At 46.9% G+C, this 20,245-nt stretch overlaps 1 protein-coding gene across 8 annotated transcripts in view; it reads left to right on the top strand.

Moving 5' to 3' along the window:
- The first annotated feature begins 7,224 nt into the window (after nt 1-7,224).
- Nucleotides 7,225-20,245, top strand: part of znf827 (zinc finger protein 827) — a 46,403-nt gene continuing 33,382 nt past the window's right edge. For all 8 annotated transcript variants that reach the window (XR_009935084.1, XR_009935083.1, XR_009935080.1 and 5 more), the window contains exons 1-2: nt 7,225-7,564; nt 18,390-19,724. Coding sequence is in view for 5 of the 8 variants with exons in the window: in XM_062516361.1 (XP_062372345.1) it covers nt 7,522-7,564; nt 18,390-19,724 (1,378 nt within the window). In the remaining 3 variants the exon portion in view is untranslated. The remainder of the gene's footprint in view (nt 7,565-18,389; nt 19,725-20,245) is intronic.

The following is a 20,245-nucleotide window of genomic DNA, read 5'->3' as shown; positions in this document are numbered from 1 at the left end:
AAAACTTCTATTTCAATTTCAATTGCATTGATTTATAAAGCACCAGTTGACATACAGAATCAAATTGCTTTACAGGGCCCTAAGCCTGGATACACACGTGAACAGAACCCAGCTCAGATGGCCAACCCAGTTACGTATATGGGGAGAATGGGAGTCAGACTAGAGGAATTCTGTCCTGTCTCAATAAGTTCACATATACTTCCTAAATTATGTTCATATCCTTTTTCTTGAAATTGTGTGGCTCATTACAAATCTTTCTTATGACCCCCAAGGCAGTTGGATTACATTTTCTGAGTGGTTCGTCCATTTTTTATCGGCATCATAATGACCAGTGAGTCAAAGCTTTGCTAAGCAAATACGATAGAATACGAACTGACTGATACAGAATGGGGAAAAGGCTCAGGCAAGTTACAGCACAAGTTTGCTGTCCCTAAACAGCTATCTCGGAGATGGCTGTCCCAGCAGCCTCAAGCACAGCAGACAAACTCTGGCAGGCTAGATGGTAGCTAGATCTTCCAAGGAGACCCCACCCTGGAACAGCAGCAAAGTGAGTTCTCTTCCTCCTGGCAACAGTGCTGACCAGGCAGTCATAACATCATCTCTCTGAAGGTCAGCAGGGACACACACACAGTGACGCCTATGCTGGCCACCCGGACCACCGAACCATCAGCACTGCTGCTCCAGCTGACGTCTCCAGATATCGGGGGACACTTCTGGTGTTAGCACCAGCGGACTGAGCTCTCTCTGCTGAAGGACCATGCTGTCGTCACGCTGCACTTGTAATGGCATAGCAGCCATGCCCTCTGGCTTACCTTGCGACAACCTGAAGGAGGACCTGGGTTGCAGGGAGTCCTTTAAGAGAGATCCCAGAATGTTGCCAGTGCTCCCTTCTGTTGCAGTGAAGTGATTGAGTGATCAGGCACTTCCATATTGCTGCTGGGTCTTCTTGTCGTCTAGGTGACATGATTCCACTTCTGATAACAGAGGCCAAGCTGAAGAGCATTCCCATAGTTGGAGGACTGATGGGGAAAAGGCTCATGGATCTCCAACGCAGACAGGCTACACAAGAAGGGTTGACACAAACACTACGCATGAGGAAAGTCACATTGTATTAGACCCATAATCATGACCAAAATGTGCATTAACAAAAGCAGGGTAAGCGCACTTAAAGCCAAATTCACACACCAAATGTAGGCTACTATTCATTCATTCATTCATTCATTCATTCATTCATTCATTCATTCATTCATTCACACAGTATGCCTGTCTGTTAGCAGGATTACACATACAGCACACTACCCGCCTGACTTCCCTGAGAATTAGGAAAGGTGTAGCATGAGTCAAAGAAGAACACCTTCAATTTCACAGCAGATCCAAATCACAGACCTACTGGACCTGTTTAGTTTCACTTTCGCTTATGTTCGCTTATTACACACACATCACTACCCAGGTCCTTGCTAAACATTATGTGATTAGCAAAATAAACATACACTGGTATCGCATGTGTACTGCTGGTGAAACATGAAATATATATACTATTGTCTCTGAGATGGTTTAGATGTTGGGTGATGCTTATTCAAAGGATCACTCAGCCAGAGCCATAAATATGCATTGTGACATTTGCAACAAAGCCGCTCATCTTGCTTTGGTGATGAGTTTGTCCTCTCTCCTGTAGCACATAGCCATACTATCACACCTGCCTGGGCATTATTCAGCTCCTTTTCAGCTCACCTGATGAGGACGATAACACAAAGCATGTGTTCTTGTTCTTCTCTTCTGTCTTAAAGGGAACACTTCCTCCAGAACAATGTGTAATTAAGGTTGATAATATAATTCATATTTGAAAAACTTTTTTTTATTCACCATTCATTAATGTGGGCTACAGCAGTGCAGTCAAAATCACTTTTAAGTGATAAAGTTAAAATATTATGGGATCAAAGATGTTGGCCTTTTTGTCCAACACGCAAATTAAACAACATGATCATAACATCTCATAATTTGTGTGAGAATCATTTCAAAATATGGCTTATCTGTCTATTATAGACCCCCCCTCCTCTCTCTCTCTTTCTTTCTCTCTTACTCTCTCTCTCTGTCAACAGCATTCCTGAGGTGAGCTCTGTATGCCATGCCTTACGCCACCCCCTTCCTATTTATCCATCTACCAATTTCTCTCTCTCTCGCTCACTCTTTGAGTGTGTGTGTGTGTGTGTGTGTGTCTCACTAGAATGTCAGCTGGCAAAAACCCAGCAAACTCAAACTTGCCTTTCAGTGCATGCCAATCTCATAAGGGCTCAATATTAGCACTTCAGATACAACAGCCAGACCAAATGCTCACCCCAATAGAGAATCCTGTCTGCTTTCTGCCAGGGGTCATGCCTCACCAGGCCTCTGATGACCAAATCATTTGACCTCTTATTAACCCGACCGTCTCAGCGTGACAACAGCGGAAAGCTGATGTCACCAAAGGGATCCATGGCGAGGCCGCGAGTGCAGTGATGACATGCACAAACACTCACGTGATGCCTCTGTTTCCAGCACCACTATATCAAAAACAGGGACATTGTACTGTTGCCCTCGCCATGTTTATTTCATTATCATGCTCTCATTTGCTGACTCCATCATATGCCTTTCATTTAACCCCAGTCAGATAGGCCTACTTGAATATGGCCTTTCCTGCTCTTCATGTTGTAAGTCACAACCAACTTTACCACGTCTATATTGATACGTGCATGTGAGGCAGCTTTGCTTTGACGTCACACATACTGAAAGGTCCCTGCTTTACATAGACGACTACAATTTGCTCAGATTTACAATATGGCCAAGCAGGAAGTGCACCTTGGATAGATAGCTGGTAGTCATCTGGTCCATTTGAAATGCAAGCACCTCATACAGCTGATGTTCTATTCAGTTACACTTTGAATTCACTTATTTGCTACATTGTGTTAAAAAAAAGAGTCGATTGGCAAACAATTTGACTTATTATGTAAAAAATATCAGGCTCCTCTGTTATGCACTGCTATAAGCTAATATATATAGGCCTATTTTAAATGTCCTTCAATATGTTTTGTCATTTTTTTGCATTCATTGCAGTTGTTCACAGAGACATACACATTACATGCTGCAGTAGGTGATGTGGAAAGGTCACGTTTTGCATTATGGTTGGCACATCTGGGAAATAATGAATTGTATGTCATTGCTAATGCAAGACTTGAGCTTCAGTTTTAATATTTTAATGTGTTTCATTACAACAGCATGAGAGCGATAACCTTCTGTGACGTCCAGGCAATTGTCTGCAAATGAATGAGATTACATGACAACCGCTGAATGACAGAACAACCCAGCAGCCAGGCTTCCCGCCACTTATCTGATGGTAACCTAGCAACAGATCCCTGACCTGGCATTGACCTCCACCCGATAAGGTCAACACCTGAAGACTCTCCCATTGGAGGGTTGGCTGGGGGAGGGGAGGAGCCGGTGTAGACAGGGAGAGAAACAAAGGAAGAGGGAGCAGGGGCTGAAATCCCATCAAAGGACAGAAACAGGGTTGCACAAAGGTACTGTCGACTTGTGTTACAGGAGACATTGGAATGGTCTGACCCCCCGAATTTATTCAGCCATGACTGGAACATTTTAAAAACAGTTTGTGGACATCATATAAAACTATTTTATCAATCACTGTGATGATAAGAATCATCTTTTTTTTAAAAAAATAACACTGTATATTCCATGTTTCACATTTGTTGATATTGTAAAAATAATAGATTTTTGTTCAATTCTCTACAATGTTTATTCCTTCTCTTACATTCAAGTGGTCCAGCAAATATAAACCGTTTTTATTCATTCTCTGGCCAATTAAATCAACCTGAGCTGAAAACATACTCAAATAATATTGTGATACTCAGCTCTAATGAATGTATTCCAGTATTTTCTCTAAACCCTGTGTTAACAATAACAAACTTGACACGTAATTGTATGTACCTTTCAAATGTTTGTGTCAGAAGCCCATTACAGAACTTTGACAATATCTACATTTCATCAGTATGCTCCCTTGATGTCTTACCAATGACTTATGTTATTACCTTGCTCTACCAGTTGAACTACATCTGGCCTGTGAATAACATTATAGGCCTGGCTTCCGTACATGGATTTCAGCCTAGTTCTAGACTAAAAGATTCTCAGTGATAATCTCTATTGCAAAAAAAAAAGTATTTTCCATGCTAAATCCATGTATGGGAGTCTAGCCGATGGTGAATATAATTTTAACTCTCAATACAAATTTCCGAGATCCAACACAGCGCCTTACTGTGAATATGCAACCCAGAAAACACCTCATAATTCTCTGCTTAGAGTCATTTGAATTTCAGAATTTTCAAGGGCAGACATCTTTACAACTAAGGGCCCTAAAAAGTGTTCATAACCTTTCATTCAGTTTCCGATACAGCTCCTGAAAGCATATCTAAAGTACCTGATTATTATCAATGAAAAAGTAACAGTCTGGTGGAAGTCTTTTTGACTGTGACAATTAGTGTTCACAGATTTGTACGTTTGCTACGTGTTGTGTGATGTGTAAACGTAGGCCTAAACTTTGTCACCATAAACAAACTCTCTCTCTCTCTTTCTCACACTCACTCACTCACACACACACACACACACACACACGACAGGAGACACAACTTTGATGGCCAGGCAGGAGCAGTCCATTCTCTAGATAAGTGGCTATGACACCACACTCTAATGCCTCTCTAGAACTAAAGGTCAAAGGGCAGGGAAGGGACCACCTGTTTCTGTCAGACTCACAGCAAAGAGAGTGCGAACTCTCTCTCTCTCTCATGTCACTCTCTCCCTCTCTCTGTATGTGTCTGAATGGCGGGTGTGTGTGAATGCATGTTTCAATGAAAGCACTAGACAGACAGAGTGTTATAATAAGAAAATATAAAACTGTATTGTCAGGGAAATGTTTAACACAAGTGATTTAACCAAGGGTCATTTGCTTAAGTCCACATCCTTATTCCCCAAGAAATGTTCTTGCTGCAACTGTAGAAGGGTAAAGGTTAAGGGGTTGGGGTCACCAGCTGCTTTCGCTACCCTATTTGGGAGAGAATGTGGAGGAAGGGACAGGCAAAAAGGGCAACTGGGACAGGTAGCATACTGTATGGAACACTGGACAGTTGGAGCCAGAGGAGAACTATGTTGCACATCCTGAGCCACTCTAACGCCAAATTACAGCAAGTGCCAGTGAACATCGGTCTAGCGGGACGTTCCTTCATAGAAAGACGAAGACGCTCCAAGAATTGACAGTACGTGGCTTTGTTTAGGTTGTGGATGCAGGACACTGACTTAAGAAGTTTGTTTCAGAGCACCGTGACTGTGGTTTAATGGCTTAGGGAAGAGGAGGTGATTGAGCAAGAGGTAAGTAGGCCTAGCTACTCATGGGGGCGGTGGCTCTGGAGGACATCAGCGTCAATGCATTCTGGAGAAGATGAAAATGCTTAATCTGCAAGTACATTATGAATTGATTATTGAGTATTAATGCAGAGATCTGTCTTATTTCATTCTTGTTTAAACACTCATTCATTTTAAAGCCTGAGAAAATCTGAGCAAAAAGAGCAGTCTATATTATTATGTAATTTTTGTGAATAAGATGAATACTGAAACAGTTTGGCCATAAACCAAGCTTCACTTGTAATTATTTGTCACTGTCAACTGCCCAGCTGATAGAGGAACCCTTCAAAAACTGATGCCTATGATGACCTTTAGGTGCCACCAAGTGTGAGGTCATGCTGTTGTTACCATAGCAACTATCAGTAGATTGTCTCTTTGGCAGCATTACCTCAGCAGCCTGGCATCACTGGGGTCACGGAACAGACCGTGACCTCGCCATGGTGACTGAGCTAAACTTGAACAAAAACAAGAATGCTACACACACACACACACACACACACACACACACACACACACACACACACACACAAACGTTGATGAAAAAAGTATGTTGGAATGAATGTACAGAAACAGGCTACTTCAAAAACATTAGAATTGCATACTTTGTTAGAAGAGTAGGCCTAGCCTACTGAACTGTTTCTCCATGTCATATTTCCTTGTTTTGTTTCAGATGTAGAACTAGCCTTCCCAGACATATTGCATAGCAGTCATCCTTCTCCCATCCCTGGTCTTCACAGTAAAATCAGCACAGATAGTCATTGTGATATAGCTATTGTAATGAGAAAGTATGCCTAGGCTATGTGTCAGTCACCTCTAGGCTACATTACTGAGAGAGCTAATCTGGGCTCCCACTAATTGCCACGGTAACACACATGCCATTGGCTGCTATGGGAGCATAGCAAGATGACACAAGGGAGTCCACAGTTGTTTTAACACCAGAAAGAGCTAGAGAGAGAGGGTAGGTGGAGATGGTTGTGTATGAAAGTAAAAATGGCGCCACAACTATTGGATATTATAGAGAGGGGGGCAGCATGCATGTTCTGCTGATAGAAACCTGTTAAGGGTCCAGCTCTGACGCTCTGCAAAACAAAGGCTTTTGTTGATCACACAAGGCAACGCATGATGTCCTTTTGACATTGATGGAATGAGGAGATGATAACATTCATGTTCTACTGTGTTGAGACTTGAAGCTTTTGCATCCTGTTTTATTTTGTCAAATGAAGATGGAACATCAGTTTTAATATCAGCTTATATATTTAGGCTATTTAATAATGATTATTAAACTGTGCTAGCCTGTATTAGGATATGTTACAACCACTACAGATGTTGAATAGGCAAATGTGCATATTGAATTATTCTTCATACTAGCATTTCATGTTGTCTAAGTCTATAGCCTTATTAGTAATAAGTGTAAATGACTTGATCACATTTCATTATTTTAATGCATCCTTCTACCTGCAAGTTATAATGCAAAGATAGCCAATGTAAATTGCTCCCTATGTTTTCATTTAATGTAAGCAATGCATTATTGTTCTTCACTATCATCAAAATTAAGCACCTGTAGATTTGTTTTTTAAAAATAAATAAATAAAAGAAAGCTACCAACTTTACAGAATTTGTTCTCAATATGCATTTTAATTTCTTTTGGTTGGATATAGCCTACCTTAGAACCATAGGGGCAGCTTGCCCTTCTCTCCGGCGCTAGCTGTAGCTAGCGGGCGAGTTCTAATGTGAGAGTGTGTATGTGTGAGACAGAGGGAGAGCGAGAGAGAGAGAGCGCGAGAGAGGGAGAGGGAGTGTGTGTGTGTGCTCTGCTGTTGCTGCCCTTTGATCCCTGCATTAGTGTTAGTTAGGGGCTCAGAGACACACACTTACACAGAGAGCAGCCATAGTCAAGACACGGCAACAACAACAGCACCTCCTCCACTATTCCCTATTCCCAACAATACTTTGAAACCGAGGACAGCCAGGTGCACGATAAGTCCCTGCCACCACGCTCTCTCGCAAAAATTTCAATGGAAAAATACCTTTTTTCTTCTTACCCCTAAAAAGAAGGAGAATGTGATAAAACGGGGGAAAATGCCAAGGAGGAAGCAGGAGCAACCTAAGCGCCTGCCTTCACGTAAGTCGATTTCTTGATTAGTGCGATTTTGACGGTTCTCCGTGTGTTTTGCGCAGTAGTTTAGGGTTAAAGAGGTGAAGCAGACAAAGGCACGGCGTAGGTTATTTCTCCTTTTTTAGGTCTGTGCTAGGCAGCCATGTTGGCGATGAGAGGCTAGTCAGCGAGTGCAGTAGCGGTGGCTTTAATAGTAGATAATCGATAAAGGTCCCGTTCCGCCAAAAGGTTGCGGTCAGTTTGCTTGTGTACTGGTTGTATACGCCTTTATAGCGGAGCGTTTTCGTGTATCTGTCCGTCTGACGGAGTCTCTCGCCCGCGAAAGAGAAAGGGGAGGTTCTGAGATTCTGGCCGCAATAAAATGAAGGGTCAGGCGGATCAGACAAGGCAGACTCGGGCTTCCATGCCCCTGCCTCGCTAGCTTCGGTGCTATTAGCTTGTCAACTTAATTTTTTATTAAACGCATTCGTACAACTTTCTAACGTGTTGTGTTAAAGGACTGCTTGATTTGTTCACGCATTGGTTTCTTTAATATGTCGAGTTATTTTGCGTGTCAAAAGATTTTTTTAAGCTGAGGTATTTTCTTCCACCCCTCCCAGTTCAGTGGGGTTCATGTCTGCAGGCTGCCTGTGTCAAAGCCATGGTCGGTCACCTGAAGTTCATGGTTTTTCCTTCCCTTTGCAGACATTCATTGCAGACAGACTACGATCAATAACGCAGGCTCAGAGGCGAATTGCACTTATCCTCGTTGTGAACGTGAAGTGCGACACACACCTCACGGTTCTCGTCGCTTGAAACTACACCCCGTGGAACCAGAAATCACCATTTGTGTTCAGTTGACCCGGTGTAGCTAGGATGAAGATTGTGCTTTTATCAGTTCAGCAATAAGAAGGCGCAATTGCTAATGTTGGCCACTAGAGGATCCCTGAGGTAGACTCGTCAACTGGAAGAAATTGACCAGACATAAAATGTTTTTTTTTTTTCGCAAAACAATGTGCAAGTGGCGGTGTTGCATCTTATGATTATTGCATGTTTGTCCGTGGATCATTTTTGAGACATTTTGAAGAATTAAGATCTAACTGACAGACTCATTTTGAGTGTCACAACAGGATTTTGTACAGTAAACCTTATAAGGTCTAGGCTACTGAAAAAAACAGTGGTGTTAAGTTTGTTCTAGCCTTGAGGTGTACATACCTAATTATACTGGGGTGAGCGCTTAACCTCTCCAAGTGAATCTGGCTGTGGGTGACCCTGGATTCTGTTCCAAAAGGTGTGGGTTTGTGATTTGTTTCCTCTCCCCATGTGTTTGGTCTCTGGAGGTGGGTTTGTGGAAGTGTGACATCACACCTGTCTTACCAACTGTTTTTATGCTGTAGGACACCTGTAAGACCTAGCTGATGGCCACTTTTAGTCGGGACACTTTTTTTCCCGTTCAGAAAGTGTACTGAATACCAACTTGATAATTGGCTCCTCACTGGTTTGAATAATTTGCTTACACATTTTAAAATATATTATGACCATGCATCCTTTTGTCTTACGTCTTTTCCTGTACATTTTACATTCGGTTCTAATATATTCTGTCATCTACATAAAACAAGTCACATGTTATCAGCAGAAAAAAATATATTCTGTTGATCAAAACCAGTTTAAGAATCCTAGCAGCTGTTGGCTGAATATTTGCTTGTACTCTATAGCAGACAAACACCCAAGATGATTTTTTTTTGATGATCAAATGATAATTTAGTTGTTTGTTTCCAATTTAACAATTTTAAAAAAAAATTGTCACTACTAAATGATGATCAGTTGTGTCCTGAAATGTCTATATTCTTCTGGGAGAAATCCCAGTACTGTGCTGCTGTAGAAGTTTAGAGTTTAGACATTCATCTGGCCTCACAGGTGTTCAGGAAGTGGTTGAATTTGGAAGCTGAGTGTCATGGAGGTGTTTGTGTAGATTTTTCTCTCGTCCTTGAGGTGATTCGAGGTTAGGGTCTTGCCACATTTTTCTCCAGTCCCCTGCCCCACCAATTCCCCACCCATCGCATTCTTTGTTTTTGTGGACAGTCGCCATTTTGAGGAGCCACAGAGTCTTTTATTACAGTGAAGGTTAAGCTCTGACCTTTGCCATCAGCTAAAATGTCCTCCTCTGGGAGAGAAGACATTTTCTTTCAGACGGATGTGAGGTTATCTGCATTTGAAATGGAGGGATGAATTTTCAAGCTGTATATGGATACTGCATCTGCCCCCCACCTCTAAACACTGGTGGGGCTGAATGGGGAATCTCTCTCTCTCTCTCTCTCTCTCTCTCTCTCTCTCTCTCTCCCCCTCTCCCTCTCTCCCTCCCTCCCTTTCTTTCTCTTCCCGTACCTTACCGTAATGGTAGGTCACTGGCATCCTTCCACTCCACTATGATTATAATGACCTTGGCTGGGCCGGGGCTTGAAAACATTGGATTAAGGGGAAAGGAAAATGAGGGGAGGTTTCCATTTCGCCCTTGGCATCCCGTAGTGTTGGGAATAAGTGCCAAAAAGCGAACCTCTTCCCAACAGGACCCCCTCCATGGCACAACCAGCCTGATCAGGCTGCTACATGGTGTCTACTCATTGGAGGTCAAGTGTATAATCATGCTGAATGTTGTTCACCATGGAAGCGGTAGAGCACCTGCATCTCAGGTGTTAGTTAGGTGTTAGGAGTTAGGCCTAGTACTGTAAAGTCAGCCACACAAAAAGGATCTCTTTGAGTTCATTCTTTTCAGGCTTTGACTCCTGGGCTGGCCATGGAACTTAAAGATGTTTACGTTTTATTTCATGTAGAAAATGTGGTCCCAGAGTTGGGCCTGTTGTGCAGGGTGGGTGGTCTTGTGATCTCCAGTCTCATGCTGATAGCACGGCTTCACTGTTGCCAGTAATTATAAAAAGCTAATCTAACAAAAAGGTTGACCTGTCAAAAGCCAGTAGGCCTACACACTGAAACTCTTTGCATATGGTCAAATGAGGTTTTCCTAAGATGCACATGTTTAGAATATATTTTGTCTTTAGATGGAACCAACTTTCAATTCCTTGTCGTATCCGGGATGAAAGTGTGTTGTATTTTTCCCCCCTTATCTTTCTCTCATCAACTAGCCAACTAAAACCACAATATCGCTGCATTTTTATCAGTTGGAAAAGATGCCAGGGAATTACTGATTGCCAGTGAATGCACACCTACAGTACAGTCAAGGAAAGGGTAGAAACATCTCCAAAAAGAAATCTAAACACAGCCCTTCAACCAGCCCATCTCAGTCAATGCCCATGTGGAATAGTGCCTGGGCGCAGTAACGATTTTCCGCATGTTGACAAGTCACAACATGGAGATCTACAGCACAGAGAGCAGCCCTTTGGCTACAGCCGAGCCCCTACACTGAGTAATAACCCTCTCGCAGGAGTAGCAGGCATTCTGCTGGCAGCCGTTCACAAGGAACAGCTCGCTGGTTCAGCTGGGGAGACTGGTGGAGTGCAGTAGGATGGGGGAGTGGCGGGGGTTAGCAGCAGCTCGAGAGCTTGAGGCGCTTTCTCTGTTGTTGTACCACACAAGTGCATCCAGCCCCTCCAGGACAGGCCTTTCACACGCCCGCGGATGCAATGGCAACGCCGCACATAGGGGGACTGAGCTGCGGAGTCAGAGGGAGTCGGAGCCATCAGGCTGTGCCAGAGCCAGACGGGCCTCACTAAACACGGGTGTGATTTATTAGCCAGCTTTCTCTCTCTCTCTCTCTCTCTCTCTCTCTCTCTCTCTCGGACTCTCTCTTTCTCTCTCTCGCACTCTGTGTGTGTGTGTGTGTATGTGTGTGTTTGTGTGTGTGCGCGCGCTTGCCTCACAGACTTCAAAGGGAAGATGGAAATGACTGAGGAGAGACTTGAAGCAGCCCCACTTACTCCACTGTGGAGGATGGAGGCTTGTCTTTGGGGCAGTTGTTCTTGAGTAACAGCGCACCACAGCTCATGCCTATCTGTAGCATGAAATTAAGGGTCTCTTTGAAACTGCTGAGAAAGTGTGTGGAAAAAAAGAGGCAGAAGATTAAAACCTGTCTTTTGGATTTTCTGTGGACCAGGATGTGCATGATTTTACTGCAGAGTGCCAAATTGGGCACCATTTCTAAGAGCCTGTTATCTTCATGGATATGCACTCATTACTGCTCACATCCTAGCTCACTCCCTTGTGCTGATCAACAAAGATGCCCTGGATTGCCCGACCATCTAGATGGTTTGAGCTCTCACTTGTCTAAGCTTAACTTAACCCCTGGTCAAGAAAGTGCCCACAGTGTTTATGAACATAGAATGGCAACATGCCAAGGACACTAATGAGTTAACACTAATGACTGGCAGAATATGTTTATATGAAGACATAAGGCATTCATATAGAGTAGCACTGTGTTGGCAGCTTCCAGGGGGACTGCTGTATAACCAGAGGAGGGTTTGGCTGCTCTACAAGGGCCAAGTTGTATTTGTGACTTCATCTTTGTGAAAGCAATTTGTCAGTGGTGCAGTGGGCCGACATGCAGGCTTAAAGTGTAGGGGAGTGTAGGCAGCCGAGCTACTAGTGTTTGGAGGAGGTGAGGGGCTCTTCACAGGCTCTTCTTCACTGATGAACATGATGTTCCATGTTTTCTTATGGAAACATTGTAGGGATGCATTGAATTCTTTGGGTAGATACTGCGGTAGCATCTATCTGGTTGTTTATGTATTCAGTGGTGATATCAAAGGTTGTGATATGTATTATTGTTTGAATGTTGACGTTCAGCTCAGTGATTGAAGTGTCTGTTGTGGTTTGCTCTGGAAGAGGCCGTTTCTAGAGGGACCATGTTGGCTCAGGTTGTTGTGTCATTAGTTCTGCACGTTCCAGGATTTGGCCAGTGGCAGATGTATTTGCACTTCTTCCATAAGGTTTTTCAGATTAGTGCAAATCCTTTCTGAAAACCCATTTAAAAGCCCCATTTGGCATGCAAACCAGACTGTAGTGGAGTAGGGGTCTGCTGCAGCCAGCCCACCCTCCTCTGGCTGCCTCCCTCGGCCTCGTAAGTCATTTTGACGTGGACTTTTCGGTTCAGTGAGTGGGCTCTGGCCGCCTTAACTCAGAGCTGCTGTGTGAGGGGCAGGCCTTGGTGACCCCTCAAAACCCTAAGATGAGGTCATCACAAAATGTCTGACTGCTCCAAACTGCCCCCTCACCCAGCAAGTCACAGAGATGGTTGTCATAGTAATCATTTCTCTTCCAGTGAGCAGTGAAATCTCGCGGGAGTGCCTCTGAATGAGACAAACCTAATTGTGATAAATGAAAATGACTGACTGGCTGATGTAAAAAAATATGATGAATGCCACGGAAAAGCAGCGTCTCGCCAGCAGAAGACGGCTGTACCAAATGACAATCTCTTTTTAGGCGTGTGCGTAGATAAGGTCATTATGATCTGGTGCTGTTGTCTTTTCTTTTACTTTCTGAAAGCTGAGATGGGTATCGTGGTGACACAGAGCAGCGTGGCTGAACAATAGCTGGCTGAGCGTGGGCCGCCCTGGCCAGCGTTTAACATGGAGATTGGAAAAGGAATCAGCTCTTGGCCTCTCATGGCCCTGCATGTAAATGAGGGCAGCCTCCCCTGCCGGGCTTACAATTCTCTCTCCCCCACCAACCTTTTTTTTAATGGCTGCGAGCTGCCCCCCACCCCCCTTCTGTTCCTGGGGAAGAAACCGGGACCAATCCTGATTAGTGTCCCTGTCTTGAGTGACAGGCTCGAATCCAAGCAGGCACTGCCGCGGGCTCCCTGGCCAAGCTGCTGTCACACCAATGCTGCTATAAAAAAGCCATCTTTTTTGTCCCTCCTCTCACACTAAGCAACAGCCCCCCCTCCACCCCCACCCCATTCTTTCTATCTCCCCCTGTCCCTGCCTGTCTTTCTCTCTCTGGGTGGCTGGGTAGTCAAGCTTGGCTGCATCTTGGGCTGCGCTAGTGGGACGAGTGTGATTTACAGTTGCAGGAGAGAGAGGAGGGGAGCAGAGGGAGAAGAGACAGAGTGTGCGAGGCAATGTGAGAAAATCAGAGTGAGTGAGTGAGAGAGAGAGAGAGAGAAAGAGAGAGAGAAAAAAGAAAAAGCTCCCCTGGTGCCTCAGATTGTGGCACACCATGTACCATGTCTGGCTGAGTGGGCAGCGCTGGTGTGAACGCATGGTGGCATTAGCGTCATAGCACCCACTGTAACCCACCTCAGCATCCTGTCCCTTTGCTCTGCCTGCCTCCAGCTATACTTATATCTGCTTCCTGTTGTCTTGCTGCGTGCTACTGATTTCATGCCATTACCCCTTAAAACAAGCCCGTCACACAGCCACGGTGGTTTGTATTGTTTGGCTTTAGTGTCGTCGTCTAATTGTGCTGAAAAGCACTGCGTGATCAGAGTGGTGGCCAGGGAAGAGAGGCAGGGAAATGGCACAAAGCATACATAGGTGACTACATGAATATGTGCATGTGGATGTTGCTGTTGGTGTTGTTGGGATAAGCATTCAGTAGACGGAAGCAGACCTCACATCGTAGAATATGGAAGCCGTGTGTCTCACTCATGCTCTAGTCGCTGTGCTCTTTGATGACACATCTGAGATTATGAGTGTTCTTGGTCCTGCTTCTTTTTTTTTTCGTTCGTCTAAAAATGGAAGGGGAAAAATAAACGCGAGAGCAGAAAAAGGTCGCTCCATCTGCGGAGAGGAATTTCAGAGGTCTGGGGGCCGAAGCCGTCTCATTCTCTTCCAAGAACACTTCTCCTTCCTGTTTCACCTCTGGCTCGCTGCCCAAAGTGCCCACAGTCTGCCGAGGCCAAGCCCAAAATACACAGATGGTAATATGTAGTACACTTCACCACGACATCTCCCGCCATTATATATAGCAAAGGGCCATGCTGAGAGGGTAGTCTCGCTGTGGGAGAAATATGGCCCATCCAAGGCCTCTGTCTGTGCTGTGAGACGGTGCCAGGGAGTTTAAAAGCTTGGGATTGATGGCCCTGTGGATTGCAGATAAATATGACCATTGGATTTTTAAGGAGATTGTGAAGGGAAAAGTAATTGTAAACCCCATGGAAAAAAATGGACACATCTCATTTTAGTCAAAAGCTCATTGATATTGGAGTTATAGTACTAAAGATCTAATGATCTAAGAATGATTTAATATGAGGAACAATATAAAATCCATATCCATCTGTCTCGGTTGCTGTGAGAATCCTGCTGTCCCACCTTTCCCCCGTTCCTCCACAGCCATCAGCCGGACGGGCAGGGCGATCCTGAGAGTGTCCCAATTAACGGAATTACCTCCCCCCCTCTGGCGCTCCGTTAGTCAACAGTGACGGCAGAGCTCACGGAGCGGCCCGAGCGCCGCATCTCACCATATTGCCGTGCGCACCGCTAATAAGGCGCTCAATGACCGGCAGGCTGGCTCATTAGCATCGCCCGCGGCCATGGCAACCCCCGGCAGGGCCCAGCCGGACACTTAATTACCGCCACCGCTCCTTATCTGCCTGCGGTGCTGCGACTGCCTCACTGACAGCGGCCATGCAAGCCCCCCAGCGGCCAGTGTCCACCTCGCTCCCCTCCGCTCCGCACCACACCGCCTCACTCAGGAGGCTCAAGCAGGTCCGCTGGGGAGGGAGGGAGGGAGGGAGGATGCCTGCTCAGGTGCGCTTATTGTTCCATATTTTGTGATGATTAAAAGAGGCATCGGTCTTTCTACCCTGGGCTGCCGTTTCATCTGTGAGTGTGATTTAGTAAGTGTACTGTGATAGTGTGCTGGGGAAGTCCTTTTGTGTAGCGCTGGGCTGGGGTAGAGGCTGCAGTGGAGCTGCATTTCTGCCCGTGTCTGTGGCTGCTGTCGCTGGAGTGCCTGTCTCTGCTCCATTGGCATCAGGGGAATATTGATGGCCCCGCCCAGGCTTAATCGACTAATGGCCTGGCTGCTCTCTCCAGCACTCTGCTGAAGCAGCCAGCCAGCCAGCCCGCCAGCCAGCCCGCCCGCTCTCTCTCTCTCCCTCCCTCCCTCCCTCCCTCGCTGGCCTCTTCTCCTCTCCTCTCCTCTCCTCTCCAGTGCCCTCGTCGTGACCCTGGGGTCAGCTGGGCTGATTTTTATGCCTGACTAAGTCGCAGAATAACTGCAGTGTGTTGGTAGGCAACCTCACGCAAGTCATGTGGCTGCTGACCCACCAAAGGAACCCAGCTCCTCCTCATCCTCCCCCTCTGGCCATGTGCACTGTGTCCACTGATGGACAACGGACAGCTGAAATTAGCCCCGTTACCCAAATGAGAAGCATCTCCACACACAAGGATCAAAGCATAGAAACGTTAGAGAAGCACTATTGTTGTAGAAAATGGTGTTGAAATGTGTATACTGTAGCATGTATTTGTATTTTTTGATCAGTCAGTTGTCCTTTTCATCCTAGGCTAATCACTTCTATTCCCCTATTAAGACAATCTTAATTGTGAAACTGAATGAACCTTTGACCTCCCAGACTGGGTCAGATGTGTTTGGTTTTAGCCTGCAGAGTTTCTCTCAGCTGAACACCAGCTCCTCTGTACAGTACAGAACAGCCCCTCTCCTCTGTAGCACTGTAGCACAGCCTTTGGCACTGGAGGGAATGTCGAGAGGATCAGGGACAGCAAGAACCAGTTCAGTACAACCCTGTCAGACACACACACATACAGCATGTAAGCACAGTCCCGCCACTTTCAGCAGTGAGCTGCTTCTACTGCGTTCCGTTAGCCATTGTGAACCAGCTGGAGTTTTAGGTTTGTTTTTGTCATAAAGTCTGTGATTTTCTATTCACATAGAGCAATATGAAAGTGAGTTGTGAATGTGTCAACACCAGCACACTATGTATGTTTTTGTAGTGTCTGAGAAAGGCTAAAGATGTGTGTGTGTGTGAGTGTGTGTGTGTGTGTGTGTGTGTTTGGGAGAAGGGGGAGAGAGAGAGAGAGCGAGAGAGAGAGACGAGAGAGTGTGTCAGGAGCCAGGGGGGTTGTCTGTCTCAGACAAAGCCTGGCGGAAATGTGGTCGAGCCATGACCTTGGGAAATGTCAGCCCGCCCACAGAGCTTCTAGTCCAGAGTCAAGCCTCAGTGCCATGGTCAGGGAGCTCAGAGTGGCAAGGCGTAGCTTAGCCTAGCCTAGCCTTGCGTGGCCAGCCACTGTGTGTGTGTGTGTGCGCATGTGTGTATGTGTGTGTGCGGTAGTTCGGGTCAACAATCCAGCCATGTTCCTGCTAACCGCATTAGAGTCATTATGGAGGGAGGGTTTACGCTTGTCACATGAGTGTAGCTCATGGCTGCTGCAGCTTGCTGTGGTACCCAGGTGATTTGCACTGAGTGCAAGTCTGCGTTCAATGTGAAATGTAGTCAGGCTCAAATGCTCGCTGAGTTTTTCCATCACATGCCAGTGCATCTGTCCTGGATCACAGTCACAGTCTTAGAAACGAATGTGTACCGTCAGATGTTCTTTTCTTCTTTTCTGACCAGCTCTCACAAGCAGCAGCAGTCATAGTTTTGCAGTGTGTGTGTGTGTGTGTGAGTGAGAGAGAGGGAGAGAGTGAGGGAGGGAGAGGGAGAGGATGATGAAGTATGTCTGTGTCAGTATCAGGGGTGTACTGTTGGATAGGGTCACTTCGGTTACAGACCCACCACCCCTTACACACACACACACACACACACAGTCAGTGCCGGCCAGATGTGCACTGACTGTAATGATCCCTGCGGGTCGCAGGGGTGGCGTTGCTGGGCAACGGCTTTTCTTTTCCCTGTAAACAGAGTGCAGCTCACCAGGCTTATGCTGGGGTCATCAGGGTAAGGCCAGCCTTGATGTGCTGGACTGAGGGAGGAGGGGGAGCCCACCAAAATGATTTTCAAGACATTATATTCAAGTTCCTGGGCTCTGATGCCACTCTGATGTTGTTGTGTTGATGTCTCCTCTGCAGATTGTGTTTGTTGGTTATGCAGTGTGAGGATAGTGTATGTACAGTATATGCATACAGTCACACTATTTATACTAATTTGTGGTCTAAAGTCAGAAAGAGGAAATGCTGGTTTGGCTGTGCCCCCCTTATACAGACTTGTAGCATGTTTCTGTGGTGGTTTGTTAATATGTATCAGGAAGATTCACTTTTTCTTTTGTTCGCCCTTGTCTGGCAAGCTGTAATGTTTTGCTTATGAATATTGATACATGAAGTGTATATTAATGACCCTTGGTGACCTTAACCCTATCCTTATTGGCTCCCTGGTGGTATCTGTCCGCTCATGAATATTAATCTAGTTCTGTAACCTCTATTACCCTAATCTTTGCTGTCTAGCCTCCCAGAAGGACCCGTCACCATGGTAACCCCTTTACTAGACTCCTTTAGACCCTGTGAGGGGGGAAAATGGTTTAAAAAAAGAATGAAAAGCAAGTTATTTTACCGTGCAGTGCTTCGCTGAAGGGAAGCCACCGATTTAAACCCCCAAATTCATTATTTATTTGTGTCAATTTTTTCCCAAGATTATTGCTTTTACGTTAAGCCATTGTGCCCAATGTGAAGCCAACATTTGTAGGAAGACTAGATTTGGTTCATAAATAAATTGAGCTCAAACGAATTTTGCAATTGCAAATGCATTTTTGCAAGTTGGTAATGTAGGCCGACTTTGAGTGGTTTGTTACATCAGAACATAATGTGAATATTACGTGTCATCTGTAGTACAGAAGAGGAGCTCAGTCCGAACTGTTATGTGAGAAATGAAACGAATGGTAAACGCACACAGCCAACAATGCTAATGTGTGCTAACCGTGTTCCCTGTCTCCCTCCCCAGATGTGGACTCTGTCTCAGAGGGGGGGCCTGAGGGTGGTGCTGCCGAGGATGATGGCTGGTTCGGGAACGCCTCGGATACACCTTCGGATTCGTCCTACGGTGATGTGCGGCCCGACGAGCTCCGCGGCTCCCCCGATGCGGCCGGCGGTCCGCCGAGGCCCGAGCTGGCGGACACCCCGGCGTCCGAGGGCTCGCTGGGCTGCTCCACCCCCATCCAGCGCGCCTCCCTGGAGCTGCTGGGGCTGGACGGCGGCGTGCTGAGCGCGCAGGACTCGCTCTCCTCGGTGGTGTCCTCGCTGTACGGCGAGGCCACGGCCCACGCGCTGGGCAAGCCCCTCAGCAGCAACCTGCGCCGCCTGCTGGAGTCCGGCTCCCTCAAGCTGGAGGACGGCGCGCTGCTGGGCCGCGTCGGGGCCGGAGGCGCGGCGGCCCGAGGAGCGTCCGACTCGCCCCCCGTGGGCCTGACGCTGTCGCCGTCGTCCCACCACGCCCAGCAGCTCAGCGCCCTCGCCCGCCGCCTGGCCAACAGCAGCGGCAACAGCGCCAACTCCGCCTCGGCCTCCGCCTCACCCGTGCCTGTCGCCATCAAGCAGGAGGCCGCCAGCGACCCCTTCAGCCCCAGCAACGGCACCGGCGGCACCAGCGCCGCCTCCAACAGCGGCTTCGTGTGGGTGGGCATGGCCGACAAGTGGCCCCCGCCGTCCGGCTGCTCTGGGGCCAGCGGCAGCAGCCTGTCCCCGGACTCGGCCATCCAGAAGCTGAAGGCGGCGGCCAACGCCGTGCTGCAGGACAAGAGCGCCGCCGTGGCCTCGGCCTCCTCCGTCTCCTCCTCCTCCTCCTCCTCGTCCTCCTCCTCCTCCTCCTCAGTGACCTCCTCCACCTCCATGCCAGCGCTGGGCACGCGCGGCGCGGACGACGTGGTGCGCTTCGATGCCTTCACCTCGCCCTTCAGCCCCCAGTCGGCCAGCTCCACGCTGGCGGCGCTCTCCAAGAAGGTGTCTGAGCGCAGCCAGCAGCAGCAGCATCAGCAGCATCAGCAGCATCAGCAGCAGAGCAGCGCGGCAGCAGCAGCAGCGGCGGAGCACCAGAGCCCTGCCAGCTCCTTCCTCTCGCTCGTCTCCATGACCTCGTCGGCTGCCCTGCTGAAGGAGGTGGCGGCGCGAGCGGCAGGCAACCTACTGGCCGACAAGAAGGACACTAATCTGGGGCCGGGCTCCACAGACGACGTCAAGCCCCTGGTGGACAGGAACCAGAAAACCCCCACCTCCACTCAGAGCATGGACCTGCTGCTTCCCCCCACCCCAAAGGGCAGAATCAAGTCCAGCAGTCAAGCAGGTAACCGTGTTGTTGGCGCTCTGTGGCTTTTACTCCGCTCAAGTGAAATAATGCTATACATTTATTTGACCCAGAAAAAGCACAGTGGCCATCTTCCCATTTGGTTAATGTATGAAAAGGGAGACTTAAAAATGTAAAAGATGAAAAGAAAACTCTGCGTGATCTGCCTAATGATCCCCTCCACTGAAAACACAAAAGGTCTGTGACTTTAAAGTGCTGTTCCACTTAACAAAGGCTTTTTTATGTCAGTGGCCCCATGCCGAGGACCTTGTTTCCAGGGTTGAGTAGGCAAAGGACGTTTTGAGGTTGTGCCTTTTCCAACAAAAAAAGAAAGGGAACATCTTTTCTCATGCTCAAGCATATATTGAATAGGGAAGTGATCTCATTCATTTTTAATCTGATAAAAAACAAGATAAAAATCTATCTGAAATATCCTCTGAGGAATGAAGTCCTCATTAAAACAAAACAATTAGCCGAGTCTTCCCAAAGAGCAGTGGGTCTGGAGAGAGGGATTGGTCAGT

Source organism: Sardina pilchardus, chromosome 2 (assembly GCF_963854185.1).
Source record: "Sardina pilchardus chromosome 2, fSarPil1.1, whole genome shotgun sequence".
Taxonomy (NCBI): Eukaryota; Metazoa; Chordata; class Actinopteri; order Clupeiformes; family Clupeidae; genus Sardina; species Sardina pilchardus.
Note: the sequence above shows the minus strand (reverse complement) of the source record. Positions and strands in the feature narration are given on the sequence as shown.